Here is a 16,246-nt window from a genome sequence, read left to right as displayed (position 1 = left end):
CATCCGGCGCATAATAGCTTTGAACAAAAGGGCGAAGAGGAGTTTGAAGAGGGTGAAGCTGAGGCTTCTACAACAGCCAACTCTGGGTCAGACTCTGGAGGATCCGAAGACCAGAACGGAGACGATAATTGACAGACTCAGAGGTCATATCGTTAGAAATACATGCACATCTAAAGACTCGATAGAAACACTGAAAACTGACTTCTGTATATAACTAACGTGCCTTTGAAATGTGCTACAGAAAACTCATACCATACTATCTTGCCGCCCAATTTATCATGCCTTCAACTACTGCTTTCTCAGCCCGCATATCTCCATCCCTCAGGCTCACCAGCTGCATCCTCTGCAGCTTTCAGGGCCTTGTTCTTCTTAGCCACGTACCACTTTGTGATGAGAACAAAGACCACAACGAGACCACAGCCTGCAATGATAACACCGCCTCCAGTCTGATAGTATGGTTCCTGGTTTCGGAGGAAGAAGTATGGCGTGAACCAGTGGGAGACAGATGAAACGCAGTTGGCATATGCGATGAGAGCAGCACGCTTTGTGCGAGGACGAGGGACGACGGTTGTCTCCCAAGAGATTTGGATCTAAGAATAAGTTAGTGAAAGGCCTTGCTGTGGATGAAGAGATAGGTAAGAGAACTTACGTTCAGGCCGACGAATGGACCGACCACGAGCAGAATCATGCAGAAGTATCGGGCGCCAACGTTGAGAGTAGTGATCATGACAGCGCAGCCAATCAGGGTAAGAAGTATAGGGACGATGATGTGATAACCGTGTTCCAATCGTCGACCGGAAGACCATGAGATGCCCATCATCACAATGAAAGCGATGATAGGAGGAGGTGCTTGGATGAGGTAGGTAGTGGTACCGGAGAATCCGAGGGTAGCGACGATCTTGCATCATTATTAGTACATGATTCATAGTTGAAAGAAGAACAAAAGGTTACTCACGGAAGGGAAGAAGTCCTTGTATGACTGTGCGATGATCAAGAAGAAGTGAATGGCGGCAAAGAGATGGGCAAATGGCTCCTTCATGCACATCCAGAAGCCATCCCAGTAGCCACCAGCATCATCTTCAGCAATGCCACCGGCAGACACAGTCTGACGGTACTGAGCCATAGCTGCCTCTTCCTCGGTGATGAAGTATGTGCCCGTCGAGTCAGGGAAGTTGGGAATGAACCAGAAGCTCACGAGAGCCACCAAGATACTGACAGCACCTGGAAGAACAGTTAGCTATGTAAGCTGAATCGTTATACTTGGAGATATACCTTCGAGAAGCAAGAACCATTTCCAAGCTCGGAGGTTTGCAACGCCCTCCATGTTGGTCAGAATGCCTGCAGCCAACAGACCCGAAAGGGCCTGAGAGATGGTATTTCCCGCATGCCAGATACCCATCCTCAGAGGCGATTCATGTTTTGTGTACCAAGAAGAGGTCATGAGGGACACAGCAGGTACGAAGGGTCCTTCAGTAAAGCCAATGAGGAAACGGCAGAGGCAAAAGCCCCATCCTGCAGAAACAGCAGGCATACAGATGGTTACGCAAGACCAGACAAGCATGCAGCTAGGGAGGAGGATTCGAGGGGTACCCTTGGCGAGGATAACGTTGGCAGGGATCTGAGAGAGGATGTAGCCCACGTAGAACATGGAGATGCCGAGAGACCAGATTGTATCCGTCATGTGGAGATCTTCTTGCATACCGGCGAGTCGAGCGTTGGAGACGTTGATTCGATCAAGGTAGCTGCATCAGTCAATAAGAGAAATGTGAGTGAAGTTATAATGACTGACTTCATCAACAGCATGGCTGTGACCATAGGGAGGAACTTCCAGTCGAGCTTGCGAACCAGGGATTTCTCAATAGCAGCACGCTCTTCAGGAGTTTTATCCTTGATGAGCGGATAGCGCTCGAGGATCTCATCTTGCACAGGAGCAACCTCCTCATACTCGACATCTCGTTTGATGTCCAAAGACCCGGATTTTGAGTGAACGGAGCCCGTCATGTTGATGGCAGAACTATGTTTGTCGAAAAGATTTCAGGAATAACTCAGCAGTGACAAAGGTGAATGATGAATGGTGAGAGAGTGCTGGTGATCATTTCAAGAACTATGGGTATTGTACACTTTTATACATCCCAATCCTTACCCCAAGCTAGGTAACTTCTTCCAAGAATGCCAAGATCTTGTTGTTGCTCCAGCGTGTCTTTTTCGCTCTTCCATCCGAGCTTAACTACCGCGGTCCCCCGCATCCCCGCGTTCGTGGAATAACCTTACAAGATAGAGCGAGACGTTCGCGGGGGCTAGCGTTCGGGCCCAACCCGTCGGCTGCGATCCGCCAATAAAACTTCATGATTCGGGACCGACGGACTTGGCCCGGATAGAAGTCTGGGGGCTGAGCCAGGCCAGGGTGATCAAAGCGAGTTACTAATCGTTCCTGATGAGGAATAGCGTTGCACTATACGACGTAAATGACTTGGAATTTCGGGGGGTATGAAGTCCTGGTAATTCTGCGAGAGTTAACCATATTTTAAGCATATCTACTTTCGGGAAAGTGAACTTACCTGCAGGTTGCCCTGTCCTTCCATCATCTTGGTAGAAAGGGACAGGAGGAATTGCTGGAAAATGCTCAATGCAGAGAACTTGGATGAGCACTGTGTTAGAAGTATAGACGCTTTGCTCACTACCTCGAATGTTTGCGTCAAGCCTTGTTGATTCGGCTGTGGTGCGCGCTGAACCAGACAGACATACGCGACAGCAGCTGCCAAGATATCATATGCGTCTAGGAAAGATACCGTGGCGCCACTCCCCGACCTGTTATAGAGTTTCTCAATGAGTGCCTTGCAGCAACTAATCGTATCGGCTTCAACTTCGCCGTCACTCTCAGCATCGACTTCGGAGTTTGTCAGATTCTGGTCTCTAGGTTGGATCATTAGGATTAGAGCCCGGCATGCTAGCTGATCCAGGTAGTCGAATTGCGGGCTTGTTGGGGTAGTAGTGCCTCCGGTTTGTGGGGGAAACTCTCGCCAGAAGCATAGGTTGCTGTAGGGAAATAGCGGGCTGGATTGGTGCCTTCCAAGTACATCTGAAATAAGCTGAGCGTGGGTGATAAGATGTTTACTCAAATTAAGCTTATTTTTCACTGCTCCTGATATGCGAGGTTCTATCTCGTCCTCTGTTACATCTGGTACCTAATATATGGTCAGTAATGTTAATGTCGTGTCTCTCGGTCATCATACTGAAACTGAGATGTCAACCTTCCGTAGTGGTGAACGGTCTACCCATAGCTGATGCTAGAGATCTACAATATTTCGTTAGTTCTACGGTATGTTAATGTCCAGACATGAAACTTGCCTATCCCAAAGATAAACACTCCAGAATAGCCACTCAACCCGATAAGTGCCGTCTGAATCTGATGTGTTCTGTGGTGGTACTGTCTTGTGTAGGCCTGCAGCAATGCAATTCGTCATAATAAAACCCATAAGGTGCCAGGCTGATCCACCTGAAGCACTAAACATTGAAAAGACTGCAAGCAGAAGCATGCAGTGCAGGGTGTCCAGAGGCCCTTGGGAGTGGAGAATGAAGGGCAATAGCTTCACAGCTGCAGCGTGTAGATTGGTAGCCAGTGAAGAAAGGCGACCAGCATCAGGCGACATGCTGATGCCTATTGCCACAGCCAGGTATGTGTTGAAGCGAGGCAGTGCGGTTCTAGCTGGATCGGCGCCCTGATTGCTCATCTCCAGTACGGCCTCGTACTGCTCAAATAAGCGATGTTCGTCAATATGTGGAAGCCAGACGCTCCAGTCGAGAAACCGCTGGAAGTGGCTGAGCGTCAACTCGCGTGTAAGTGGGATGAGTTGGTCATCCATCACATATACTGGTTGCGACGATGATGCTTTAGAAGGGTCTCGACCATCTACAGCAAGAGCTGCCGATATTGACTCAATGATGGCGAGTTTATGTGGTCTGTCACCCGTGTTCGTTCGAGACTCGGCCATGGCCTTGTTAGACAAGAGGCCAATGGCGCTCATGGTGTCTTGGACACTTGACTGCTCCTCTCCATTGGCAGCGATCTGTTCACTCACAGGCGCGGATGAAATAGATCCATAATTTGACCGTCGGCGTTTGCCATTGATGGGCGAAACAGCATCTGCTGTACCAAAAGAAGTATGTCTGGCCTGAACATGTTTCTGCTCGGCAATCTTGATTTTTTGTTCAAGTTCAGCAACACGACGTCTTAGAGACTCAACATAACTAAAAATATGAGTAAATAACTCTGCATAATGCTATTTAAGCCACGAATGTATTGTGATCACATACCCATTGACTCTCGCATGCGTCAGAGTGGTATCCTCTCCATTGAAGTCAAACTGCTGAGACCGAGCAATGCACTCAACGCCAAGATCTGCACATGAAGTACATGCCGGACGCAATCTATCGCACTAGGTCCTATTAGTAAAAACCACAATATGCATGATAGGAACAAGCATCACCTTTTGCTTCCGCTTGAAGCATCGCTCACAAGCGAGACTGTTCTTCTGCGGAGGCTGGGACTGTGACGAACTGGGGCTACTGGCCCGTGCAGGGCTTGGAAGTGAGACGCGGGAAAGTTCGCGCCAATCAGTTGCCATCTTGCATGTTTCTTGGATTGATTTAGAGGCCCAAGAAAGATACGACACGGAGTGAGCCCGAGGGACGCGTTGGGTTCGGAGGGGAAGCTGGGGATGACCCCAGATTTATCGGACTTGGTCCTACAGTCACGTGTGATCTGGATCATCATGATTGAAAGTGGTCTAACTTAGTCTGGACGAGCTCCTACTGGGGCATGAAGCGGATGAATTACACTCGAATTTAACCCTGGGAAATGAGAAAATAACTATCTATAAACTATTTTGCGTGTACAGGACCCGGTTCCTTATGCTGCAACTGGGACGCCATTGGTGGCCCCATTTGTGATGCCATTACCATTCGTGACAGCACCATTTGTTACACCGTTTGTAATAACACCATTGGTAGCCTTCTTCTCCACAGAGTGACCGTTTGCCTGTTGTGACTTGACAACCGACGCATTCAACGCCGCCATCTCGGTACCTCTCTTGGTAGCAGCACCAAGAAGGAGGGGACCATCAGTAGCAGCCATGACCCAACGAGCTCCCATCTTGCAGAACTTCTCAACAAGATCAAGACGAGCATGAAGACCACCAACACCCAGCCACTTTCCATGCTTCTTACACGCAGCAATAGTACGCTCATAAGCCTCAGTAACACGTGGGTTCTCGTAATCTCCGGGAATACCCATCTCGGCAGTCAAGTCATTGGTACCAATGAGAAGAGAGTCAACGCCCGGAAGAGCGGCAATCTCATCGACTAGCTCAAGAGCTTCAAGGGTCTCGATCATGGGGATGACCATGGTAGCGGCGTTTGTGACGGGGTTGGAGACCTTGGCGGGGATGGAGCGGAATTGATGATGGGGGAGACCGTTGGTGGAGGAACGGTGACCAATGGGCTGGAACTTGGCTGCGTTGACGACATCTTGAGCGTCTTGTACAGAACGGATGTGAGGAACGATAATTCCAAGAGCACCGCCGTCGAGAATTCTTGAGACGAAGAAGGGATCCTTGCTGGGGGCTCGGACGATAGGGGAGATGCCAGCGTAGAGAGCAGCGACACATAGTTGGTTTGTCGTCTCAAGATCAAAGGAGGAGTGCTCCATGTCTACGAGAATGCCATCGTAGCCAGCTGTCTTGGCCATGCCGGCTATCTCGATGGACTTGACGAGCTTGATGCTCATAGTGTAGGCGACTTCATCACGGAGAAGCTTCTCTCGCATGGGGTGGGGAATAGGTGCAGCCATTTTGCGAGTTGATTGGGGTGATAGAATAAACAGGGAGCTTGATCTGGTGTATTGGAGTAGGTGATAGTGGGAATTGGGGATTGGGGATTGGGGATGCTGGTGATTGATGAGGATAGAAGCGGGCAAGGTGGTTTCTCCCGCATATTAATATACACCTCTTCATGATCGTAAAGAGTCATATTTCTTCCTTAAGAGTCAGATACTGGATAAGTCCTTCTCCGCGTCCGATCTCGTTCCCCATCAATTGCCTCCATTCAATTCTAGGACGGAAGCCGATTGTTGGAGCCGAGAAGATCGTGGGGTCGGAGCGGGGCCGCATACGACCCCGAAAAGTCATCGGACATTGTCCACCTCACATCGGCATGATACCTACGGATAACGGATGCCGTAAAACGAAACAGAAGAGAGAAATGATTCACCGGTTGGATCCCGCGGGAGCCAGAGGCGCTGGAATTCGCCTTGAGGGAGATACATAAAAGTGCAAGACGTGAAGACTTAGACTCTTGTTCTCCAAACACCAAACTCTACCCCACAAACATCACCTTGCATCTCAATACTCTCATCTCATTCACCATGGCACCAAGTGCTGTAACAGACACTCCACCAGAGACTCTTCCCTCTGGGAAGCCAACAGTCTATGTTATGGACTCATTCCACCCTCAAGTTATGGCATACTGCCAAGAGAACTTCAACGCCATTACTCCCGATAACCCCAAGCACAGCCAATGGAGGCAAGAAGCACGCTACCTCCTCATGAGATCCTCTCGCTTGACTGCAGAGGACATCAAGGCCTGCCCTAACTTGATCGCCATCGGCAAGCAGGGCGTTGGTATTGATAAGATTGATGCTAATGCCTGCGCTGCACGTGGGATCAAGATCTTCAACACTCCTGGTGTTAATGCAAGAGCAGTCGCTGAGCTTGTACTGACTCTCGCTACTGCATCTGCTCGTCAGGTTGGCTCTATTGTTGCCAAGCAGTCTTCGGGTATTCTTGTACCCAAGGAGAAATGCTCTGGTTTGATTCTACATCGCAAGACAATTGGCATCCTTGGCATGGGCAATATTGGCAAATGCGTCGCAAGTATCTTCAGAGGCGCTTTTGAGGCAGATGTTATTGCTTATGATCCCTTCCTCCCCGCCGATGCATGGGCCGACATTCCTCATCAGCGAGCCAGCTCTGTTGAAGAGGTTTTGGAGTCTTCAGACGTCATCACCGTTCACATGCCTCTTACCCCACAAACAAGAGACCTCATTAGCTATTCTGAGATGAAGAGGATGAAGCGAACAGCTATCGTCATCAACACCGCACGCGGAGGTATCGTCAACGAGGATGATCTCAAGCGCGCATTGTCTGAAGGACTCATCTGGGGTGCTGGTCTTGACTGTCACGAGGAGGAACCCCCTAGTTATAAGAGGTATCACTCACTTTGGGAGGTTGGAGCTGTTAGTACGCCTCATATTGGAGCTGCGACGGCGGAGACTCAGATGCAGACAGGAATGGCGGCAGCGAGGTATTTGTTGGAGTTTGCTCTCAACAATCCATAAGATAGCAGAATTTGTCTTTAGTTATAGATTGTTCACAAAGAATACACGATTAATGGTACCAAGTTGTCTTATATCATGCCCTTCTTTAAAACTCAAAGCCGTCCCATACACTGGGATTCGTAGGATCTCCATAAACATATTGACCGAGCGCAGACTCCATATTCCATAACGAATCGTAGTTGAGCAGCGCCCAATTGACCGACGATCCATCCTGATATTCCTCAGATATTTCATTCCCATCTTGCCCTGGAACAGCAAACTGGCTTACAGGGTCCAGCAGACCCGTCCTCGTCTGCAAGCCCTGGTCAAAAAACTGGCGATTTGTGGAAAAGTCCGGCATGTTTCCCAAGGTATTGGGTAAAGAACTTGTGCCGAGGTCCGGAGAGAAACTTCGTCCATTAAAGTTGCTGATATCGTTCGGGAAACCCAAAGCTGGATCAACCGGGAGACCTACAGACATATCTCGCACGTTGGGCCATAGCCTTTGTGATACATCTCGGTGCAGAGCTTCAAAGACGGAGACATAGCTTTTAGCATCCGGGAGTTGTCGTGCGACGCTATTCAATAGCTCTTGGCAACGGAGCAGACCTTGATAAGATGCGCGCATGTCTTCCTGAGTAATCTTCTTGGATACAGATATGCAGTACATGACCGACAACCCAGCCGTGAAGAGCATATGGAAGTAGCTTCGTGTATGTGTCATCATCTCTCGTTTCTGACATATGATGTGATATCTCTCAATAGTCTCCAGCGCAGATCCGAGAAAGACTGTCAAGATCTCTTTTGGTGGAGATCCATTGACTTTTGGGACTAGATCAATTGCGCGACGGAGGACAGATAATCTCTCGCGGGCAATTAGCAAGTCATACCACTCTTGTGTTTCGTAGAGGCAACTCGGCTCTTGTAGGATGGGATTTCTGCTTCTCCAGTCTTTCAATTCCCTTAACAGTTTCGTCATGACAACATGGACGTGACCCGCGAGTAAGTGCTTCGACCTGGTATTGGAGATCTTCCGCCTCAGCTTGGAGAACTCGGTCTGTATATGTGACGATATCTGTCTCAGCCGCACAGAGATAAAGAAGACGGTCATTTCATTCTGCACATTAGGCTCGCGAGTAAAGTTCAAGGAATCGAGGCTTTGAACATCCTGACTGGCGGCTTCGAGTTCCTCGTCGCTGACTTCAACTGGAAACTTTGTCTCGATATCCGCGTCGTCGATCAAAAATGGACGATCCAGAGTTGTTGAGCTGTACCGATCGATCAAATAGAATTGCCAGAATATTCTCCTTCTGAGCTGTGTTTGTAGTAGATCGCCTCGGATATCGGTACCATTATGGAGCCCAAGTTCAATACAGAGACGTCCGCAAAGCCGAACAACGTCCCAAATGGAAGTGCCTGTCATTCAATCAGCATGGTACTGATGGTCGAGGTCAGGCTTTACGTACCAATGGGATGGTAGATGCCAAATCTACATATCAGCAATAAGTCTTGAACAGAATCTAGGCCCCGAGTCAGAAATTCGGCACCCAGGTGTTGTAGAGCTGCATTATAGTATGCTTCTGGATGGCGATGGTGTAGCTTGTTGCGGTAAGGCAGAACTGCCCCAATGGCACAAATCATGAAAGCTCTGAACAGGTCATGGCTGGATGCTTTCGTGGAGTGCCCTGACCATTGAAGAGGCGTTGATGCAGTGCCCAGACACTTCTACGGAGGAGAAATGGGTTTTGTATGTGCGCCCAACTCAAGCTGCAGTACCGTTAGTTGATGACTAGAGATTGGGTACGTTCAACTGACTATTTATCGAACAACATCTGTGTCTCTACTGCGGATGGCAAAGAGCATGGGGCTATCGAGACTTCATCGGTACCGTGTGCATCTGCCAGTGTTCTCAGCAACGTGGCATGCGACTTTCTCCAATTTGCGTCTGAGAATAGGTGTGCGATGAAGCTATCGACATATGTTAACTGAATCAATCCAAGCTTATTATCACCATGGACGCATACCTCAAGCTGGCTCCTTCGCGTGTAGCGGGCGATGACGCTGCTATGGATCTCACAGTATGCCTGTCATCTGGACTTGAGGTATCCACGGTGCTTGGGTCGGCGACTGCGACCGACTCGAGTTCTTGAAGCCTGTTGTACAATTCTTGCTCTTTTCGCTCAAGCTCGTCGATCATGCTGTGTTGTAATTATCTGTCAGAATAGGCAAGACGAGGCATGGTGAGATACCCACGCTCTCGACAACTGGCCACTAGTGTTGGAGTCAGTGCACGAGACGAGACATTCCAGGCCATTGCGTGTGCAAAGAGAGCACTTTGGCCTATTATTGTCACACTGGGATTTTCCAGTCAGTAATTTGTATGAAGAATATTACTGTTACTAAACCCGACCTTTGTCTTTTTCTGTGCGCAAGATTGACACGCTGGAAGTCTTGGGAGACGCGACATCCTCTTCCCTACGTGATTGGTTGGAGCGAGACCTGGGGTGTTGGAGGAGAAGTCTGGGGGCGGCTTGGTATAAATGCTCCAATAATGAGAAGCCTACAGAAATAGAGGGGAGCTATCACGTGCTTTGCCCCGCAAATTGTTCGCCAGAATAGGAACAGGTTAAGTTTGACATTCATGTAAGACATGTATTTTTGCTGAAGCCAAGAGACTTTATTTACAACACCATCAACATAAAGCCTAACTATAATCATCTAATCTTGCAAACTCTTCATTTTCAACACTTAGTATCTGTTCTCGACATGTTTCGAGACCACAGACTCCTGATCCTTCATCTCAGGTTCAATAATCTCTCGTGCTGCAGGCTTCAGATCATCAGCAGTAGGGTAGGCAATCTTATGCACCGTGTACCAGGGTCTCTCAAACAACTTGTCCATGCTCTCCAACGATCGACCAGAGGTCTCAGGCATAGCAAAGTAGACATAAACAAGAGAGATAGTACAAATGCTAAGGAAGAACATGAAAGCGCCATAACGCTGGGTCGCTGCCAACAGAGAAGGCATAGCTCGTGAGCAGCCAAAGTACATGGCCCAATGAACAGCCATGAGGATGGACACGTTGATAGAACGAATTCTCAGAGGGAAGACTTCGGCCGAGACAAGGTAAGGGATGGAGAACCAGCCGATGGACCAAGCGATGGCGTGGATGTAGATGGCCGCAATGGCTGCGCGACTAGCTGCCATGGCAGACGAGCTAGCCTCAATCTTCTCGGGAGTCCAGCCATTGGTGACTTTGAGGTAAGCACCGACAAAAGCCAGAGTGAAGATCTGCATGGTGATACCGGTCATGAGAGATCGACGTCGGCCGATGAAGTCGATGACAAACACGGAGAAGACGAGAACAGAAACAAACTTTAAGATGGCGTAGCACCCAGTTGCCAGGAAGCGAGCTTCAGTGCCCTCAATACCAAGATAGCCAAAAATAGTAGGGCTGTACTGAGTGATGGCATTGGCACCGGACCACTGTCCAAAGACGTGGCAAGCAAACATGAGAACAAAGCGTCGTCGGTTGGAGAGATCTGTGAAGGTCTCCTTGATCAAGTCCCAAGTATTGGCACCAGAAACAATTTCAATCTCATGGTTCAGCTGACTCTCAATACCTTGAAACTCAGATTGAACATAAGGATGATCTTCTGGAAGCCCTCGGAAGCGAGACAAAGTAGCAAGCGCCTCTGTTCTCTTATTCTGGCTGAGCAAAAAGCGGGGAGTCTCCGGAGTGAAGAATGTGCCGACGCCCCAGATGAGGGCGGGAATGAGCTGAAGTGCGGTAGGGAGCTGCCATTGGAGGTTTGTTCCGGCGTGGTACTTGGTGACACCGTAGTTGAAGAAGAAGCCGAAGACGACGCCGAGCTGTTGACAGCAGGTGTATTGGAGGGTTAAGAGACCGCGGATAGGCTGGGGCGAAATCTGAACAGAGTTACTCGTCAATTGGAGATGCTACAGAGTAAGAAGGGAAGTCATACCTCTGCGATGTAGACCGAAGGCAAGACAGTTGTCGCGCCAATACCAATACCAGAAATGACACGAGTGGCATAAAGGGCTCCAAGGTTTCCATTGCTAAATGTCTGACCAAAGATACCAGCCATGTAGACAACAGTGAAGAACTGAAAGGTACGCGTTCGTCCCAGACGCTGGGTGAGCCAAACACAACCCAAACATCCAAAGACTGCACCAGCCGTAGCGATAGCCACGATCCAGCCTTTGGTGTTTGCATATTGATGATCGGTCTGTTTATCGATTCCGAAACGCTCTTTGAAAACCTCCATGATGACGAGGGAGGCGATGTTTCCTATTCAAATGCCAAGTGATTAGTTGGCGTTGGCAGCGGATGGATGTCAGACTAACCTTCATCGAAACCCTTGGCGACACCAGAGAAACTCCAAATGCATGTACAAAAGAGAAGATACCTGTTGAAGATCTCCTTGGGACTATCTTTGATGGCCCGTCTCGTGGCCTTGATCATATTCGGTCTTGCCATTGTGAATTGTGATTATTGCCACGGGTGAAGGTAGGAGAATGAGAGGGATGCAGACAAGAGCTTGAAACTGAGGAAAGAAGATCGTGTAGAGGAGAAAAGGGGGTGCAATATATCCTGCCCAGCCTGGCGGAAAACCTTCCCCAGAGAGTCAACGGGGGTCGCCGACTCCAAACGGTAGAAGCGTGGAGAAAAATGCAACGCTCACGTCGCGGAGAAAAAGGCGGGGATGATCTTGGTTCCCCGAGATCCAAACTTCCCCAGAACTTGGGGTGGGCCCCTTGTTTAGCGTGGAGTCAAAGTGTTGTCGTCGGAGCATGTCCTAGTGCCATCGGGCTGGGCCCGGCACAGGTTTCGGAGCGTAGATTTGAGGAAGTTGCTGACGAAGCTGAGGTACCCCTCGTCACGAGTCAAAGATTGTGTTACATCGGGAAAAGCCCTGGAGAAAGGCCGCAGCTTGACGGAGCAGGTTGAGTTAGTGGATTTTGGTCCGCGTTTGTCGGAGATAATTTTGCGTCCATGAAGTCTTAGGCCGACTGGCAGAGAGATTTGCAGTGATGATGATGTGAGACCAACGCGTAAAGTCCCAGCGAAGTGTGAAGATGACCGCCGGTATACTGGTTTGAACTTGAAGCTGTGGCTGGAGAAACAATAATGAAATCATGAGGGAATCATCTATCTGATGTCTCTGCGCCTATTTGGGTCGATGATACAAGAGCTATGGCTATCAAGTCGCGTTATGGTAGTCACAAGCAAGGCATTAGCCGGTCCAAGTTCAAATTAATCATTGTTTACTGCTCTTTGCGTTGTTTCAGTGACGGCGCAGCCACCGCTCCCCGGCAATGCCACGCCACTGTCTGAATATTCCCCTCCAAACTATCAGTAATATACAAGGTCTTATGCTCCGGTCCTCCAAAACAGCAATTTGTCAGATTGATTCCAGGCGATCCACTAACAATTCGAGCCTTGGGTACTCCATGTGTATCCACCACAAAGATTGAACCAAGACTTGGATGACAGATGAACAAATTGCCTTCTTCGTCGAGGGCAAGACCATCAGGACCTGCGTTGCCGAAAGACTGGAAGAACACGCCGGCTTTGGAGGTAGTGCCATCTGCGTGTAGGGGTAGGCGCCAGACTTGGTTTGCCCGTGTCATGGCGACGTAGAGGAAGCGCTCGTCTCGTGAGAGGACGAGACCATTGGGTGAGGGACCATTGTCAAGCAGAGTGTCAAGTCTCCCATCAGGCGATAAACGGTAGACGCGACCAGTTGGATCTGTCATGCCGGTCTGGCCTTGGTCGGTGAAGTAAAGGTTGCCCCTTGAGTCAACGATTAAGTCGTTCGGGCCCTTGAATCGCTCGAGATTCTTTCTCGTCAACTTTGGACCAATCTTGCCTGTCTCAGGATTAAATGACAATATGCCCTGTTATAATCAGCGTCACTCATAAACTCAGACACGAGTTGTCCATACCTGCTTGTAGTCCGCCACCAACAAATCCCCGTTGGCCGTCCCCACGAGCCCATTCGGCTCGCCATCCCAAGTGCACGCAACAGTAACATTCTTCTCGCTATCAATCTTGAGAATGCGACCGTACGGAATATCCACGACATAGAGATTCCCAGCGCTGTCGACGACTGGACCTTCGAGAAAGATGTGCTGGAACGACCCCGCAAAGCCCCCGCGCCATTCTGACTCTTGGCCTAAACAACGCTTGTCGTCTGGGATGCGCAGATAAACCTCTGCTTTGATCACGGGTGGCGGTGGATAAAAGTTCATTTTGTTGGAGGTTATGTATAGCTTGGCTGAAGATGACGGCCGTGAGATGCTGTTGGAATATTTTATAGGCTTGGTGTCGAGCCGTTTTGGGGTAAGCTGTTTGAGCGGAGGAACTCCGATGGGTCTGGCGCTGTGGCCTGGAGATTAGTCAGGCTCGAATCTACATTGGAGATCCGATCGCTTCACGCAGCGGCATCACCAATGTCCTCTGAGGTCTGTTTCAATATAATGGAGCTAGTCAATACTCCAGTCATTGCTATTGCAAATGATCATGTACATTTGCTCCGAACTTGACTGCAACTTGTAAGGCAAGCGAGCTCACCGGGTTTAGGTTACTCATGACTCCCATGATCTTGCTGTAGTTACTTGATCGATTGCTGCCCATAAGGTTAAGCTTTAGGCTGCTAACACATATGGCAAGATCACGATACATTATCTTGCTGAATCTCGTCCATAGCCCAAGCTCAATTGTAAAGTTCCTGTGTCTAAATTGTATCGTTTGACATGCCCAAGCAGATAAACCTTTCCATCTTGTTAAATCTGTCTCTGTTAACTTTATAAAACCTGGTTATAAATCGGGACATAATAGAGCTATCTATAAGCTTTATGGGGTGGAATAACCAAAGTTTTAGTTTAAAGTTATATTTATTCCTTTTTGATCTTTGTCATCAAGGCATCTGACAAGGTTCATATATGAAAGTTAATAGTTTCACGCAACACAATATCAGTTTTTTGCACCCGACATTAACTGCTTCTAAAAGTCAAATAATATACATCAGCTCTATAATAAAGATAAAGTCTTAAAAGGTTACTCTAAAAAACTTCGTAATAACTCAACCACAGCCAACCTTATAAATATTCTTGGTATAGAAGAAGCTGTCGCAACCTTCCCCCCAAAGCTCCATTGTTATACAATAGTCCACTACACCATGTAATGTCGAGAAGCAGGAGATCCAAGATGACCGGAAAACATGGTATTCCAGAACTACCATTGAGATGGTAAGTCCCGTCTACAGCAAGCGTTGGACTACATATTAACAGAGAATAGTCTACGGGTGTCGAGAAAGATACTTGGTCCACGACGGCGACCCGATACCTCGGAAGCCATTGCTCACCGCCCTGAAGTAACGCGTAGATCTAAATTACAGCTCGATGCCCCTTGGAACCTCGCACGGATCTCCCAAGTTCATGCCAGAAATGACGGTTTACGCCGATACCGCTACGATGCAACCGCGGGCTCCGGCGCATATGTCTACGTTGTTGACTCTGGCATCAATTTCTCACATGCCGAATTCTCTGGCCGAGCTTTCCGGGGAGCAAACTTCGTCTTAGGGTCACCAGATGACGATGAATCAGGCCATGGCACTCATATCGCAGGAATTATCGGAGGGAAAACGTATGGTGTGGCTAAGAGTTGCACCATGATTTCGGTCAAGGTGGTAAGCAAAAGCGGCAGAAGTAACATGCTATGGATCCGACAGGGCATTAGTTGGGCTACTAATGACGCCATTGCGAAAGGTATTGCTGACAGGAGCGTCATCAACGTATCTGTAGGCGGTCTGTACAATGCCAGTGTCAACTTTGCGGTAAAGAATGCTACTGATGCTGGGATCACAGTGGTTGTTGCAGCAGGGAACCACGCCACCTTCGCCGGTGCCTTCTCCCCTGCCTCAGCCGATACTGCCATCACAGTCGCTGCAAGTGGCCCCGATGACTGCCGTGCTCCTTTCTCCAACTACGGCCGCTGTGTTGATATGTTCGCCCCAGGTGCTCACATCGCTAGCGCCTGGAACTATGTTGATAATGGAATGAAGTATGAATCTGGCACGAGCGCGGCAGCGGCGCATGTTACTGGTCTAGCCGCGTACTTTATTTCCAGCGAGAACCTAAGGGGCTTTAAGGCTGTGAGGGAGCGGATTCTCGGCGCGAGTTTGAACGGGGTAATTACAGATACGCGTTACAGCAGTAACCGCCTCGCATATAACGACAACCGTGTGTCTTGAAAAGAGCCCTGCTTTATAGTTTCACGACAGGCTGAGTCTAGACCAGCCTCGGCAGAGACGTCAATGAATAAAGATAAAAGCATCAAACTTGTTTGCAATAACCTCATCCAAGCTTTTGGCACTTCCCTATCACAGATACAATCGCAGCAGCCTTGGACCTGGTCCATAACCTTGTTACATCATCCCCCAAATACACCCGTGAGTCATATCTTTTCTCATATCCTGGCCAGCAAGAACAACCATATTAATCAGCGTTGGTTATCATACAATAACTTCTTTCTCATTGCCACTAATTCAAATAAAGACTTATATGCTCTACAGCTTACATAGTAGTCTTTGGCGGCAACTGCTAACCCTTCTGGTTCTCTGCCAGCTCTGACCGCCTGCTCAATCCTCACCACCACCAGATCCAGACTCTTGAACTCTTGCCCTATCAACATCAGCTTCCTCCCCCATCAGAATGTCATACAATCAATTCCCCCATCGTAGACGAGTGATACAACGCATAAGTAAACTGCCGCATGCGCAAGACACGCTGTGACGCTCGCTTATCGCAAGATGCGGCCTCTGCGCTTCACAAAATGTCGATGCGGAA

The 16,246-nt window shown here is 48.9% G+C and overlaps 8 protein-coding genes across 8 annotated transcripts; 2 read left to right on the top strand and 6 right to left on the bottom strand.

Moving 5' to 3' along the window:
• Nucleotides 1–299: 299 nt before the first annotated feature.
• Nucleotides 300–2,001, bottom strand: FOXG_02702 (uncharacterized protein; the record flags this gene model as incomplete). The annotated part of the gene is made up of 5 exons (XM_018380165.1): nt 300–590; nt 650–898; nt 956–1,221; nt 1,273–1,742; nt 1,790–2,001. The coding sequence occupies 5 exons, from the start codon at nt 1,999–2,001 to the stop codon at nt 300–302; spliced, it is 1,488 nt and encodes a 495-aa protein (XP_018236375.1).
• A 407-nt stretch (nt 2,002–2,408) lies between these two features.
• Nucleotides 2,409–4,625, bottom strand: FOXG_02701 (uncharacterized protein; the record flags this gene model as incomplete). Its single annotated transcript, XM_018380164.1, has 6 exons — nt 2,409–2,504; nt 2,559–3,089; nt 3,234–3,287; nt 3,594–4,248; nt 4,315–4,399; nt 4,517–4,625. 6 exons carry the CDS (start codon nt 4,623–4,625, stop codon nt 2,409–2,411), a joined length of 1,530 nt encoding a protein of 509 aa, XP_018236374.1.
• Nucleotides 4,626–4,909: 284 nt separating this feature from the next.
• FOXG_02700 (uncharacterized protein) lies at nt 4,910–5,848 on the bottom strand (the record flags this gene model as incomplete). The annotated part of the gene is made up of 1 exon (XM_018380163.1): nt 4,910–5,848. The coding sequence occupies one exon, from the start codon at nt 5,846–5,848 to the stop codon at nt 4,910–4,912; it is 939 nt and encodes a 312-aa protein (XP_018236373.1).
• Nucleotides 5,849–6,421: 573 nt separating this feature from the next.
• On the top strand, nt 6,422–7,393 carry FOXG_02699 (uncharacterized protein; the record flags this gene model as incomplete). Its single annotated transcript, XM_018380162.1, has 1 exon — nt 6,422–7,393. The coding sequence occupies one exon, from the start codon at nt 6,422–6,424 to the stop codon at nt 7,391–7,393; it is 972 nt and encodes a 323-aa protein (XP_018236372.1).
• Nucleotides 7,394–7,478: 85 nt separating this feature from the next.
• On the bottom strand, nt 7,479–9,569 carry FOXG_02698 (uncharacterized protein; the record flags this gene model as incomplete). The annotated part of the gene is made up of 5 exons (XM_018380161.1): nt 7,479–8,788; nt 8,839–8,892; nt 9,063–9,139; nt 9,188–9,340; nt 9,397–9,569. The coding sequence occupies 5 exons, from the start codon at nt 9,567–9,569 to the stop codon at nt 7,479–7,481; spliced, it is 1,767 nt and encodes a 588-aa protein (XP_018236371.1).
• Nucleotides 9,570–10,120: 551 nt separating this feature from the next.
• On the bottom strand, nt 10,121–11,873 carry FOXG_02697 (uncharacterized protein; the record flags this gene model as incomplete). Its single annotated transcript, XM_018380160.1, has 3 exons — nt 10,121–11,302; nt 11,359–11,684; nt 11,741–11,873. The coding sequence occupies 3 exons, from the start codon at nt 11,871–11,873 to the stop codon at nt 10,121–10,123; spliced, it is 1,641 nt and encodes a 546-aa protein (XP_018236370.1).
• A 788-nt stretch (nt 11,874–12,661) lies between these two features.
• Nucleotides 12,662–13,648, bottom strand: FOXG_02696 (uncharacterized protein; the record flags this gene model as incomplete). Its single annotated transcript, XM_018380159.1, has 2 exons — nt 12,662–13,294; nt 13,343–13,648. The coding sequence occupies 2 exons, from the start codon at nt 13,646–13,648 to the stop codon at nt 12,662–12,664; spliced, it is 939 nt and encodes a 312-aa protein (XP_018236369.1).
• A 958-nt stretch (nt 13,649–14,606) lies between these two features.
• Nucleotides 14,607–15,651, top strand: FOXG_02695 (uncharacterized protein; the record flags this gene model as incomplete). Its single annotated transcript, XM_018380158.1, has 2 exons — nt 14,607–14,647; nt 14,697–15,651. 2 exons carry the CDS (start codon nt 14,607–14,609, stop codon nt 15,649–15,651), a joined length of 996 nt encoding a protein of 331 aa, XP_018236368.1.
• Nucleotides 15,652–16,246: the final 595 nt, after the last annotated feature.

This window comes from Fusarium oxysporum, chromosome 8 (genome assembly GCF_000149955.1).
Source record: "Fusarium oxysporum f. sp. lycopersici 4287 chromosome 8, whole genome shotgun sequence".
NCBI classification, from domain to species: domain Eukaryota; kingdom Fungi; phylum Ascomycota; class Sordariomycetes; order Hypocreales; family Nectriaceae; genus Fusarium; species Fusarium oxysporum.
Note: the sequence above shows the minus strand (reverse complement) of the source record. Positions and strands in the feature narration are given on the sequence as shown.